The sequence below is a fragment of the Mobula hypostoma genome, chromosome 10 (assembly GCF_963921235.1).
Source record: "Mobula hypostoma chromosome 10, sMobHyp1.1, whole genome shotgun sequence".
Lineage (NCBI taxonomy): Eukaryota > Metazoa > Chordata > Chondrichthyes > Myliobatiformes > Myliobatidae > Mobula > Mobula hypostoma.
This window is the reverse complement of record NC_086106.1, coordinates 94,468,659-94,482,327: the sequence shown is the minus strand read 5'-3', so window position 1 is coordinate 94,482,327 and position 13,669 is coordinate 94,468,659. Positions and strand designations below refer to the sequence as shown.

Here is a 13,669-nt window from a genome sequence, read left to right as displayed (position 1 = left end):
GGATAATGTGGTTGAGAAGGATAATAAATCAGTTATGATGGTATAGCAGAGCACACTCAATGGGCCAAATGGCCTAATTCTGCTCCTATGTCTTATGTTTCTTCCTTTTGCGAATGCAATATCAGTTGGAAATTCTGAGATCAAGCAGAATTAAGTTTTCAAGCAGGGACACGAGTGAACCAGACAGTTTGTAATGACAATCTAATAATTTCATTAGCTTTAATAAAATGGTAAAGTCAATTATTTACCTCTTGGCAGAATATTATAACTTAAAGGTATGTTGGAAGAACACACAACAGTCATCAGTGAGGGGTCGGTGGTGGAAAAGGTGAGCAGCTTAAAGTTCCTGAGCATCAACATATCCGAGGACCTATCCTGGGCTCGCTATATTGATTCAATTTCTTAGCCCTTTCTCTACTCTCTCTACACTTATGACTGTGTGACTCGGCGCAGCTCAAAAACTATCTATATATTCACCTCTGACACCACTGTTGTTGGCAAAATATCAGATACCGATGAGAGGCATACAGGAGCGAAGTAGGTCAGCTGTTTGAGTGGTGCAATAACCTTACATTCAATGTCAGTAAGACCAAAGAACTGGCGGTAGGTTTCAGGAAGGGAAATTTGAAAGAACACACACTAATCCTCGTTGAGGGGTCAGTGGTGGAAAGCGTGAGTAGTTGCAAGTTCCTGGGTGTGATCATCTCAGAGGGTCTATCCTGGGCCCACCAGTTATGAAGTAGGCACATAAGTGGCCATACATTCACTAAGTTAAGGGGTTTTGCTATGTCACCAAAGATTCCAAAGCATTTCTACAGATGTAAGGTGGAGAGCTTTCTGACTGGTTGCATCACCAGCAGGTATGGAGACTGTAAGGCACAGGAATGAGCTACGCTGCAAAGGGCAGTATATTTAGCCACATCCGCTCTGGCATAGCCTGCTCTCCATTGAGGACATCTTAAAAAGGTGGTACTTCAAGAAGGCAACATCCATATTAAGGACCCTCACTGCCTGGTACATGCCTTCTTCTCTTTACAACTATTGAGAAGTACGGGAACCTGAAGACCCCCATGTAGTGTTTTAGGTATAGCTTCTTCCCCTCCGCCATCAGATACCTGAATGACCTGTGAACTGATGAACAGCACCTGCAACTCCCCTTTCGCAATACCTATTGTAAATTATAGTATTTGTGTCTGGCATTGTAATGCCGCCACAAAACCTTAAATTTCATGACATATGTCAATGACAATAAACCTGGATTCTGATTTAAGTTGAGGGTAATATCCATCTTTTTGTACCAAGACTATTGCACATATTTTGCTGAACCTGCTTAGTAAACCATTTAAAAATATTAGCCAACAAGGTTACTTGGAATAGAGGATATTGAAATTAATTGAAAGCTAAGCTATGGAGATGAGGGTGCAGGAAGGGAAAAAGAAATCGGGGTCAGCGGAGGGTGGACCTTAATTTAGGGCCTTCCTTTGCCCATCTTCGTTACAAACTTAGTGATAGTCACTGTGAGACACTCTCCCACTGATACTCACTTTACTTGCCTGATACATTTCCAGAAAGACTTCAAGGAAGATTGGAATGGGAGTGATGAATAGGAGTGTTAGGAAAGGGGTTGTGAAGCAATGAATGCAGGGCATATGAGAGCTGGAATTAAGGGACAAGGGAAAGCTATAAATGGAAAGGGTAGAGAGTTTTGAAGCAGCTCTGGGATTATGGGGAGGACTGGGAATGGAGTGAGACCCAATTATGAATAAGCATTTGGATGAGAAGTTGAAGAATTTGACCTGGATCTGGGCCATACCCTTCAAATATCCGGACCTGCCTCTTGTTTTTTTTTGCACTACCTTACTTTCCATTTTTCTATTTTCTATTTTTTTAATATTTACTAATTTTTACTATTTTTAATATTTAATATTTGTAATCCAGGGAGTGGAAAGCGCAGAATCAAATATCGCTGTGATGATTGTACGTTCTAGTATCAATTGTTTGGCGACAATAAAGTATAAAGTATAAAGAATAGTCAGGAGTGATGGTGAAGGGAGTAGTGGGAATAGCTAAATTATTATGTCAGTCCTTAGGCTGTGCTTGGGAAATGTGACAATATAGCTGGTGGAATAGTGAATCAGGAGAGGTGAAAAGGACACATTTGGACAGGGCTCTGGCAGTGGGAAAGTTTTAAAAGGGCCAGGTAAGATACATATAATGTTCATTCTTAAAAAAAACTGTAGATGCCAGGAATCTAAAACAAAAATAGAAAATGTTGGAAATATTCAGCCGTTATTCAGGCCCATTATTTCAGCCAGGGTGGTCTAAAGGCCTTCTGCGTTTTCTGTGAACAGAGGCCCAACAAGTTTCTGTCCACCAACACCCAGCCTTGTCTGAATTTGTTCACGCACTGAACAATTCTCCAACTTCACCACTTCCTCTGCATGAGAGGCGTCGCTATTGACGCTCGTTTGGATCGAAGTGATGCCTGCCGTTACAACGGACACGTGGAACAGTGTTTATTTCAAATCAACTCTTTTTCCTGTACATTGATGCTGCCACCTACTCACAGATTCATCAGTTTCATTTTTATTTTTCAGTTTGTCATCGATCTGGAATATAAACTATTTTTGTTTTCATTTCTTCAGTGGAAGGCTTGGGATGCCGGACCCACTGACCTGGTGAAACTGCTTTGCATTCCACTACTCCCACATCCTTTTCCCCAATTTTTTTTGTGTGTGTAATCACCCTCTTAATGCCCACGTTCCCTCATTATCCAGATAACCGTATTTACGTCTTATCCCCATGGTAACCCAGTTTTTTATCCGATCAGGAAAACACACCTATCTCTCACCCTCCCTGTGGCTTTGCATGCTTCTTTTAGTTCGACATAGTGTCTCCGGCCTGAAAGGTTGACCTTTCCTTTCCCCGCAGATAGGACCCGAATGCTTCCAGCATTGTTTTGTAAAGCTAATTACAGAGTATTATTTTGCGCACGTTTATAGCCATGAATGAAACTGCCCCCACGGCATCTCCTCACACAGATGCCCCTGTGTTTTTTTATAGAGAGGAGACATGATTTCCCACCCACGGTAAACACAAACACTCTCAGGAGGAAGCACCACGAAGTTTGCGCGCGTTCAATGACGCACCTGCGGGCGTCACGATGATTGGGTACCATCGATCGTCTCGGTAATGACGTTGCCTGTGGACTCCACGTCAGCTGGGCTTAAAATGGCCGAGGCGGAGAGTGAATCTAAACAACCGCTGGTGAGTGAGTGACCAAGCGAAATATTTAAAGGGACAGCGGAGGAATGAAGCGAGGTAGATTGTCCGATGTCTGGGGTGGATGTAGCCAGGGTGGAGGGTGATCCGCAGGCCCTCAGGGACCTGACTCACCCACCCCCGGAGGCGCAATGCTGTTGCCGGGTTACCCTTTCCATGGCTGCCCCCGCTGCAGCTCCCACCAGCGGGTTTATCACGACAGGGAGATTGCAGAGCTCGACCTCAGTGCTCCCCACTTTTCTTTCCAGCAGGAGTCTTGGGAGAGTGAATAGAGACCCCTGTGACTCCTCTCAGCCCCACGCTGTGAATTGCCACGGCACCTGCCCAGAAGTTGACTGTCAGGTCTGTTCCGTGAATAGTGCGTTTTGGTATTCAGGATTCAAGATTGTCTAATGTCATTTCCTGTACACAAGTGCAAGGATAACGAAGTAATTGTTACCTCAGATGCAATGCAGCACAAAAACACAAAAGATAAAAAACTCAATAACAATAATAATAATAAACACGCAATAAATATAAATACTTGAGCTTATGTACATAGATAGATTTTATGTCCATAAAGTGACGCTAGGCTGTACATAAGGTGACTCACAGGAAATAATAAAATAATGCTGGAAGTGAGTGGAGGTGTTCAGTCTTGCTGCTTGGGAGAAGTATCTGGTTTTGAGTCTGCTGGTCCTGGTGTGGATGCTACTAGCCTCCTTCCTGATGAGAGTGGGACAAACAGTCTGTTCTCAGGATGTGTGGGATCTTTCAAGATGTTACTAGCCCTTTTCTGTGTATATGTCCTTGATGGTGGGTAGGTCGATGCCAGTGATATATTGGGCAGTTTTGACTACCCATTGTGGAGCCTTCCTGCCCACCACAGTGCAGTGATGCAGTCTGTTAGAATGCTCTCTCCTGTGCATCTGTAGAATGATGTGAAAATGGATGTACAATATCTAGCTTGCTTCAGCCTCCTCAGAAAGTAGAGATGTTGGTGAGCTTTCTTGACTGCGTGGGATGTATTTGAGTTCTGTTCTTTAGGAAGTCAACATCCAGTTGGTGTTTTTAGACCGAGGAGTAGGAGTTTCTTCATCAAGGTCTGTGGGACAATAATGTTGAAATGCAGAATCAGCATTCTGTCATGTGTGTTAGGGCCAGCTATGGTAGAGAGGTTGCTGGTCAAGTAGACAAGAATGTGACTTTAAAAACAGAGATGCGGCTCCAGCATATTGCTGGGGCATGCTGCGGAGGTAGACGTTGAATTAAGGGGTAAGATTAAGAAGTATAAATAAATAAGTTTATTTATTTATTTATCGAGGTACAATCCTTCACGCTACATCGCCCAGTAATTCCCCCAATTTATTCCTAGCCAAATCACAGGCAATTTACAATGACCTACCAACCGTTATGTCTTTGGGCTGTGGGAGGAAACCCACATGGTCATGGTGAGAATGTACAATCTCCTTACAGGCAATGGCGGGAATTGAACCCAGATCACCTGTATTGCAGAGTGTTGTGTTAGCCACTACATTACTGTACTGCCCATAGAATATGAGAGAGAAACCTTGTGTTTGGAGAATTCAGAACAAGGATTGTTCTGGTTTGATGTTTTCCTTCTCACAAAATGATGCGGTGGCTTGAGCAATTCCAATTTTCAAAATGGATTTAAAGATTTTAGTTAGACGTTGATGGTAAATACTACAAAACCCGTGGTGGGTGAATGAATACAAATGAGATGCTGACCAACAATGACTAGCTGTAAATACTTTGGGGTTGATAGATTGCTTCTTGTTATATATATCTATCATTAGAGTCTGGATGCGCTGAGGCATCTCCACCACCGCTCTAGCTGAGATAAGTACAGGTTAAAAATTATGCAAATTCCTACACCATTTTTATGTCTAGTTTGGATCATCTGGATTAACATAAGCAGCTACTGGGGCACTTCAAATAAATATTAACTCACTCTCTCGACTTCGGAAGTTTGGGTCCAGTGCTACAAGTAGTTGTCACAAGCTGGGGTCTTCCTTGGTTGCACTGAATAACCATGACTTCTTCTGTGCCTTATTATGCCATTTGCTCTCTCCAAAGAGTTGCACAACCTGCCTTCTTTGCTGTGGAATCTCATTGTTGATCTTATCCGTCCAGTCCACCAGACCTGACTTCATATGCTAGGACAGGCATGTCCCTATTTCACCTGGGTGTGAGGCTTACCGGCTACCCTCACCTCGTTTAGGTTGCCGATTGAAGCTGCTATTGCATGCAAACAGCTACTTGGAGCCACGGTTGAGAGCTGTGTCTGGTGGTGCCCAAAAATGAGTGAGCTGCCATAGCATTGTCACAACAAACTCCTTCGCCAGAAGTGCTATCCCTCCGTGGAAACCAGATGAATTCCTCCATCGATAGCTACTAGGAACTAATATACAGTTTTATAGTATTGTAGTAACATAGATAGTGTTATGATTTGTTTTGTATTTCATATAAGCACATCATTTCTCACTAAGTTAAACAGTAGTTTGCCTTTTTATACCTTTTTAACGATTTCCATGAAATTTCAGCTAATTGTGGCAGCTGCTTTATTGGGCTAAAATATACTGGTCCCAATGCATCCCAATTAATCAGAATCTACTGTATTAGGGATATGCTGTGGTATGTTGCTTAGTGATGCTTTGTGTTAAACTGTAGAATCTGTTATAGCCATGGCAGCTGATTTTCCTTTTGTTTTTCTCCGTTAAATTCTTTGTTTTCAGACTTTTTTTGGTGATGGTCTTGCTCTTCAAAATTCTAGTACGAGCAATTATTCAGTGGAAAACAGAACTCTCATTGTAGATTGCTTTTGTAACTCCAGTCATTGTTGGTCAGTTAACAAATCTTGAATTATGTAAAGTGAATTGTAGAATTTTGAAGCCTTGGGCTGTATTTGGAATTGTGTTTATGTTGGTGTAAAATTGATCTGAAAAGCATTAATCAAAGAGGTAACCTAATTGCTTCTAGGCTGGCATAGGGTTGGATTTGGGAAGGAAAGTAACTAAAAACTGATAATGGGTTGTAAATAGATAATATGAAGATAACCTAATTCTGGTACTACAGTTTTCAGATTTGGCTGATGTATCGATATCAAATGATGTCCCGGTGGAGGGGCAAATCACAGTTCCTGTTAATTCCCAGTCACAGGAAGACGACTATTCTACTCTGGATGAACCAGTCAAGGAAACAATTGTGAGTATAATTGCACTTCTTTTACTGATAATGGTAACTTATGCTTGGATATTGCTTCATCTTGTTCAAGTGACCACATATGAGCAACCATTTAGCTATGGGGAATATCCAACCTTCACACACAGAGAAAAATCCAGCAAGCATTGTTGGGAAATGGTCATTTACAGTAGGTCTTGCACTTTTTCCCCTCTATTCTTATCCAAAGATCCCATTTGTGAAGTTGCAATTGGTATTGTTGTTGTGATTAGCTAATTCATCATAGATGACAGTAGAAGAAGAGATACACTCTGCATTGCTCTTGTCAACATTTGAGAGTTAACACTTTCTGCACAAGTTTTATTATCTACAGTGTTCTCAATATAGGTAGGGTAAATGCAAGCAGGCTTTTTCCACTGTGGTTGGGTGGGACTCCAATTACAGGTCATGGATTAAGGGTGGAAGGTAGAAAGTTTCAGGGGAACCTGAGGGAAAACTTCTTCACTCAGAGGGTTGTGAGAGCATGGGACAAGCTGCCAACACAAATGGTGCATGCAAGCAATGTTTTAAGGGAAGTTTGGATAGGAACATGGATGGTAAGGGTATGGAGGGCTATGGTCTCGGTGCAGGAGTATGCAGTTTAAATTGTTTGGCATGGACTAGATGGGCCAAAGGGCCTACTTCTGTGCTGTAGTTTTCTATGACTCTATGACTATAACTGGTCTTTTATTTGTTATGAAGCTTCTCCAAATATTTTTTCCCCAAACATAATTAATTTAAAAATTACAGTAATGATTCTGTTTCTAGAATATCTCAGTTGTTTGTAAATAGTGTTAGCTTTCATTGATTTGTCCCGCCTACCTTTTTCACCCCTAAAACTTGGTTAACTAGAGTAAAAAGTTTTTTGGGCATGTGATATAAGTTTAAGAAACGTATATTTGAATGCTTTTGGTGTTGGTAGTGCTATAACTAATAGCCAGCTCCTGTTGAATGGGGTTGACTGTGGATGTTGCGTCCTAGCTGTTGAAGCAAGCCCAGGCAGTACAATATAAAGAGCAAACTGTTGCCCATTTAGCAGGCTCCTGCTCTCCAAGCAGCTGATGAACCCAAAGGAACATAGTTTTGCACCAGCACTGTGGCAGGAGCTGCCAGTCAGCATTGAACTCAACATAGCACTGCCTTAGGGACTCCAGCTCCGGATTTTTCCTTGGCGTTTACTCCCGAAGCCTACCCCATAAGTGGGTATAGCTGCAAGGTATCAAAGGAGGTGATGAATCAGCATACAGGAGGGAGATTGAAAACTTGGCTGAGTGATGTATTAACAACAACCTTTCACTCAATGTCAATAAGACCGAGTATCTGATCGCAAACTTAAGGAGAGGGAAACCAGAGGCCTATGAGTGAGTAATCTCTGGAGGATCAGAGGTGGAGGGGGGTCAGTAATTTTAAATTCCTGGTTGTCTCTATCTCAGAGGACCTTGTCTAGACCTATCATATAAATATTATGGTGAAGAAAACACAACAGCGTCTCTACTTCCTCAGAGGTCTGCAGAGGTTTGGCATGTCATGAAAAACCTTGGCAAACCTCTATAGATGTGTTGTTGACTGGCTGCATTACAGCCTTGTGTGGGAAGACCAGTGCCTTTGAGTAGAAAATCCTGCAAATGGTAGTGGATTTGGCCCTGTACATCACAGGTGTAAACCCTCCCAACCATTGAGCACATCTATATGAAATGATGCTGTAGAAAAGCAGCATCCATCATCAGAGATCCTCACCACCCAGGCCATGCTCTTTTCTCGCTGCTGCCTTCAGGTAGAAGGTACGAGAGCCTCAGGACTTGCACCACCAGGTTCAAGAACAGTCACTACCCGCAACCAACAGGCTCTTGAACAAAAGGCAGTAGCTGCACTTATTTAAGGACTCTGTTATATTGTTATTTTATGCTTGTTATTTATTACTATTTATTTATATCTGCATTTGCACAGCTTGTTCACAGTTAACAATTCCTAATGTTTACAGTTCACAATTACTGTTCTATGGATTTGCTAAGTATGCCCACAGAAAAGAATCTCGGCGTTGCATGTGGTGACATGTATGTACTCTGATAATAAATTGTATTTCTAACTTTTGAACTTGAAGGTAGTGGAGGTTTGAGATCAGAATTTTTCTTCTCCAAGATGAGTTGCCAATTATTGTTGTTGAGCCCCATCTGCCCAAAATGATTAGTTTTAAGGCAGTAGTAACCTGTCTTTGCCTCTTCTCCTGTCAATAGAAACAGTTCTGCAGTGCTTAGTACTTCAGCTAACCATGAAGGGCAGGGGCTGGACTTGGTTGTCAGAGGTTATTTGAGACTCACACTGCTGGGAGCATCTAATAGATAGCAGGAGCTTATCCCCACTACTCCCCCCAGCTATGGCAACCTTAAGAGAAGTATAACTAATAGACAACAGGATTTTACTTTGCTATGCCATGGTAGTTAAAGGATTAGTCACTTGATCAATTTAATTTTTAAATACTGGATTCCCTACAGTACAGAAATTATAATTTTTTCCCCTGAATCTTGGTAATTGAAATTCATTTAAATCCTACAGTTAAAGATAGAGCAAATGAGTTTTGCAATGAAATTGGATGGAGCTCAGCTTCCTGTATGGAGGCATTTAGGTAGATTATTTATCTGAAGTAGTAGAAGCCCAGAAATGACTTGGAAGCTGATATTAAAAAAAAGATTCATACACAATAAGTCTAAACTAATTTAATAAACGACATTATTAATTTATCAGAAAGTTAACTGCTTGTTGTTTATTTAATGTTTGTCACATGAAATTATCTTTAATGTTTTGCAAAGATTGTCTTTGAATAAAAGGTCAACAGTATCTGGTTGATTGGAGGAACAGACAAATGTACCTTCAAATATTTTCTCAGGCTTTGCTGTTAGAAAGAGAAGTTAAATTGTCGTTCTTCCTGTGTAGTGGAGAAAGTAAGGAGTATTGGGATAAGCTGTGATGCTGGAACTAAAGTAATGCATGGAGCCTATGGGAGGTACTTGAAGCTTACTTAGCACAGGAAGTGGCTGCAGTTAGGTGAGCTTGATTTTGCAAGATTAAAAACTGAACAGGACTTTGAAGGATATGTACCTTGAAAATGTTAAGTATGGATTTGGACATTAGGGAGCTGATACTGAATGGGCCAAAATGTGAGGAATATGATTTATTTTAAAAATACATCTTTATTAAGCTGGAAATTAAGTGGTACACCACCAGCTAAGAAATGAAGGAAGTGCCTGTGAAGTTGATGTGGTAATGGTGGAGACTTGTTGCTAAGAATCCTACTGGTATAATTTCCATTTCAGCCCTGTAAAGGCATTGGAGACTATTACTCGTTCAGGATTGTGTATAGAAAATAATTTTGGAATCCGGTGAGGTAGAGTTGATTGGTAAATGATGATTTGAGCAAGAGAAATCATAGAGCCGAATTCTGTAATCACCTGTAAATTTGTACTGGCTGTTAAAATTCCTTTTCTTTTTTTAAAAAAAATAGAACAGCCAGTATCTCACTGATGTTTCTTTGTGATGTATCTCACTGTTTGAGATGTGTGTTTCTTGCATTATGTCATTTCCAAAGCTCTTCATTGGCTGTAAACACTTTATGAAGCCCTGAAATTGAAAGGAGCCAAAATATATGCAAGACTTTATTTACCTGTTTAAGGAAATGTATTTAAGTATTTTTTTTTAAATTTTATTTTTATTTGGATAAGGAATTCACAATTATCATGTACTTTTTTCACACATATAACCTTTTCCATTTTTTTTATATGTATAAAACTACAATTATTTATACATTCTTAAGTACACATTGAGATGATATAAAAGGAAAATAAACATTTAAATAGATAATTATGTACTGTGGTAAATCTAACCTATTAGGCTAAGTAATGAAATCAGTTGTTAAGAAAAATGGTAATAATAGTTTCCATACAACCCTTCTGGACCATTTCCACAGGTCCAAAATGTTGCATACAAGCCTATATACCAACCATTGTAGGTGTTTATATCCCAATTTGTTCGTGCTTGTTCCTGCCTGCAGACATAATTATCCAATCCCTATGTACTTATTTACTTAATTTTTTCAATTTTTTTTATCCCTTTCCCAAATCTTTCCCTTTACTTGTGTTAATTCTCTATTTTCCAAAAAAAAAACAAACATTTAGACTAGGGGTGCTTACGTTAGCAATATTACTGTGTTGATGAGAAGAGCAATATAATTCATTAGGAGAGTCATCTAAAGTCTGCTCGCATTGGGGTTATATATTCAATCCATTTATTCCAGATTTGATAAAATGTTTCTTTTTGAGTTCTCAGGGAGTAAGTCAACTTTTCCATTTTAAATATTTCCAAGATAATTTCGTACCAATCTTCTAATGTAGGTGGTATTGGATTTAGCCATTTTCTAGTGATTGATTTCTTACTTGCCGCTAAGAGGGCCTGCAGCAACTTTATATCTTCCTTCTGTTCAAGGAACAATACATGCCCCAAATAGAGCGTCTCAAAGTTCAGAGGTATCTGGGACCTAAGTACCTTAACTAATGTTCTATGAATACCTTCCCAAAATAGACTTAATTTAGGGCAATTCCAGAAAATATGAAAATGATTTGCCTCCTTGGAGCCGCACCTTCTCCAACACATCACATTTGTATCTTTATATTTTTCCTGATATGGGGTCTTGAAGTATCTTATAATGTTTTTCCAACAATGTTCTCTCCAAGTCAAAGAATTAGTCGAGGACCATTGAAAGCTGCAGATTTTCCCCCAAGCCTCCTCTGAAAGTACCAACCCCGCTTCTTTCTCCCACTTCTCTTTAATATACAGTGTATTTACATTTTTAGCATGGGAGAGTGCATTATATAGGCGAGAAACTGATTTACAAGGTATTGAACTGCAAGCCGAATTCAGAATCTTGAAAAATTCTAATTCTACTGTTGATAGGTCTGTATATCTACAACTCTGGTTAACATAGTTTCGTATTTGAAGGTACCTAAAAAAGTCATTATGTTCTAGGCCATGTTTGTCCTGCAGGATTTGGAAACTTTGTAATACTCTTTTATCTATAAATGAGAGGTAGGTTGTAAGACCTTTCTTTATCCATAGCTCAAATCTTTTATCTCCTCTGTTGGGAAGGAATTCGGTATCATATGCACACCATCTAAAGAGTTTTAACATGTTATTAATTCCACATGAATTAACCACCTTCTGCCATACTTTTAATGTAAGATTTATCCAAGCATTATTAAATTTTTCCAACTGGGCCATCAATCCTTTGTCAGCTATTGAGGCCTGAAGAGGAAAACTGTCAACTAATCCAAATTCTATTTCCTTCCATCTAGCCTTATATTCCCTATTACACCAATATAACAGAGGGGTTATCTGTGAGGCATAAAAATAATTTCTCAGGCAAGGAAGAACCATACCTCCTCCTTCCTTCCCTAACTGTAAGGTGTTATATCGAATTCTAGGTTTCCTTCCTTGCCAAATGAAGCGGGAAATCCATTTGTCCCATTCCCTGAATTGATTATCATCCACCTCCACTGGTAAAGTACGGAAAAGATATAATAACCGAGGAAGAATATTCATTTTTATAGTATTTATCCTTGAATTTAAACTTAAAAAGGGGATAAGATTCCATCTATGCATATCTGCTTTTATCTCTGAGATTAATGGCCCATAATTTACCTGTGACAGTGTTGAAAGATCCTTCGGCAGGGTTATTCCTAAATATTTTAATGATTCAGCTTCCCACTTAAGATCGTATGTATCCTGCAATTTTTTGGATGGTGTATAATTTAGGGACATAACCTGCGTTTTCTTTACATTTATTTTATAACCTGATATTTTCCCAAAGTCATCCAACAGTGTAAACAATCCTATAAATGATTTTTCTGGTTCACTCAGATAGACCAAAACATCATCTGCAAATAACGCCACTTTCTGTTCAATCCCTGCCACCTTGATACCTTTTACGATTTCGCTCTGTCTTATTAGTTGGGCAAGTGGTTCAATATATAGCGCAAAAAGGAGAGGAGAAATTGGGCATCCCTGTCTAGTGCCTCTCTCTAAAATGAAGGAGTCAGAGAGGTCCCCATTTATCTTAATTCGGGCTGTAGGGCTGTCATATAGAGTCTGAATTACTTTAATAAACCTTTCTTGAAAGCCGAATCTTCCTAACACTCTGTATAGGAATGCCCAACTAACCGAATCAAAAGCTTTCTCAGCGTCCAATCCTACTACCATTGTCTCTGTCTCGTTCTTATTAACCTGTTCTAATATGTGTAGAGTTCTCCTTATGTTGTCCTGTGTTTGTCTTTGTTGAATAAATCCAGTCTGGTCTAAATGGATTAGGCCAGGTAAAAGCTTTTCCAATCTGCGCGCTAATATAGATGTAAATAGTTTGTAATCTAAATTAAGAACACTAATTGGCCGATAATTGCCACATTCTAGTTTATCTTTACCCTCTTTAGGAATAACTGAAATAATCGCTTCTCTCCAGGAAGGTGGAGTTTCTCCTCTCTGCAAGATCCAATTAAAGGTGTTAAGTAGTAATGGGGCTAACTGTGTCTTCAGGGACTTGTACCACTCTGAGGTAAACCCATCAGAACCCGGGGACTTTCCAGCCTTTAACCTAGAGATGGCCACGTTCAGTTCTTTGACAGTTACTGGTTCTAATAAACTTTCATTTTGTAAATCTGTAAGTTTAGGTAGATCTAAAAAATTCAATACACTGTCTATATAGGGCTCATTGGGGGCCCGGGGTTGGGAGTACAGCTCTCGATAATATGTTTCAAAACTCTCTTGAATTTTCCCTATTGTACTCTCCACAAGCTTTGTCTTTGGATTCTTTATTTTATGAATTGTATTGTCTGCTTGTTGTTTTCGTAATTTATATGCTAATAATCTAGCTGATTTACCTCCTACTTCATAATTCTTTTGTCTCAGGTAAAGAAAATTCCTTTGAGTTTCCAACGTATAAATATCATCAATTTCACTTTGCAATTTCCTAATTTCCTGTTTTCGATTTGAATTACTTTTGTTGCTATTTACAACTTGAAGTTGTTTTAATTTTCCTTGAAGGTCTGCTAATTTTTGTGCATTGATTTTTTTCATGTGAGTAGTAATGGAAATAATTTTCCCTCTCAGTACAGCTTTCAATGTATCC

At 39.6% G+C, this 13,669-nt stretch overlaps 1 protein-coding gene across 1 annotated transcript in view; it reads left to right on the top strand.

Annotated features, from left to right (window-relative positions):
- The first annotated feature begins 3,148 nt into the window (after positions 1–3,148).
- The window catches only part of yipf6 (Yip1 domain family, member 6), a 33,304-nt gene continuing 22,783 nt past the window's right edge, over positions 3,149–13,669 (top strand). The window contains exons 1-2 of the mRNA XM_063060867.1: positions 3,149–3,267; positions 6,358–6,486. Coding sequence (XP_062916937.1) covers positions 3,193–3,267; positions 6,358–6,486 — 204 coding nt within the window. The 5' untranslated portion in view covers positions 3,149–3,192. The remainder of the gene's footprint in view (positions 3,268–6,357; positions 6,487–13,669) is intronic.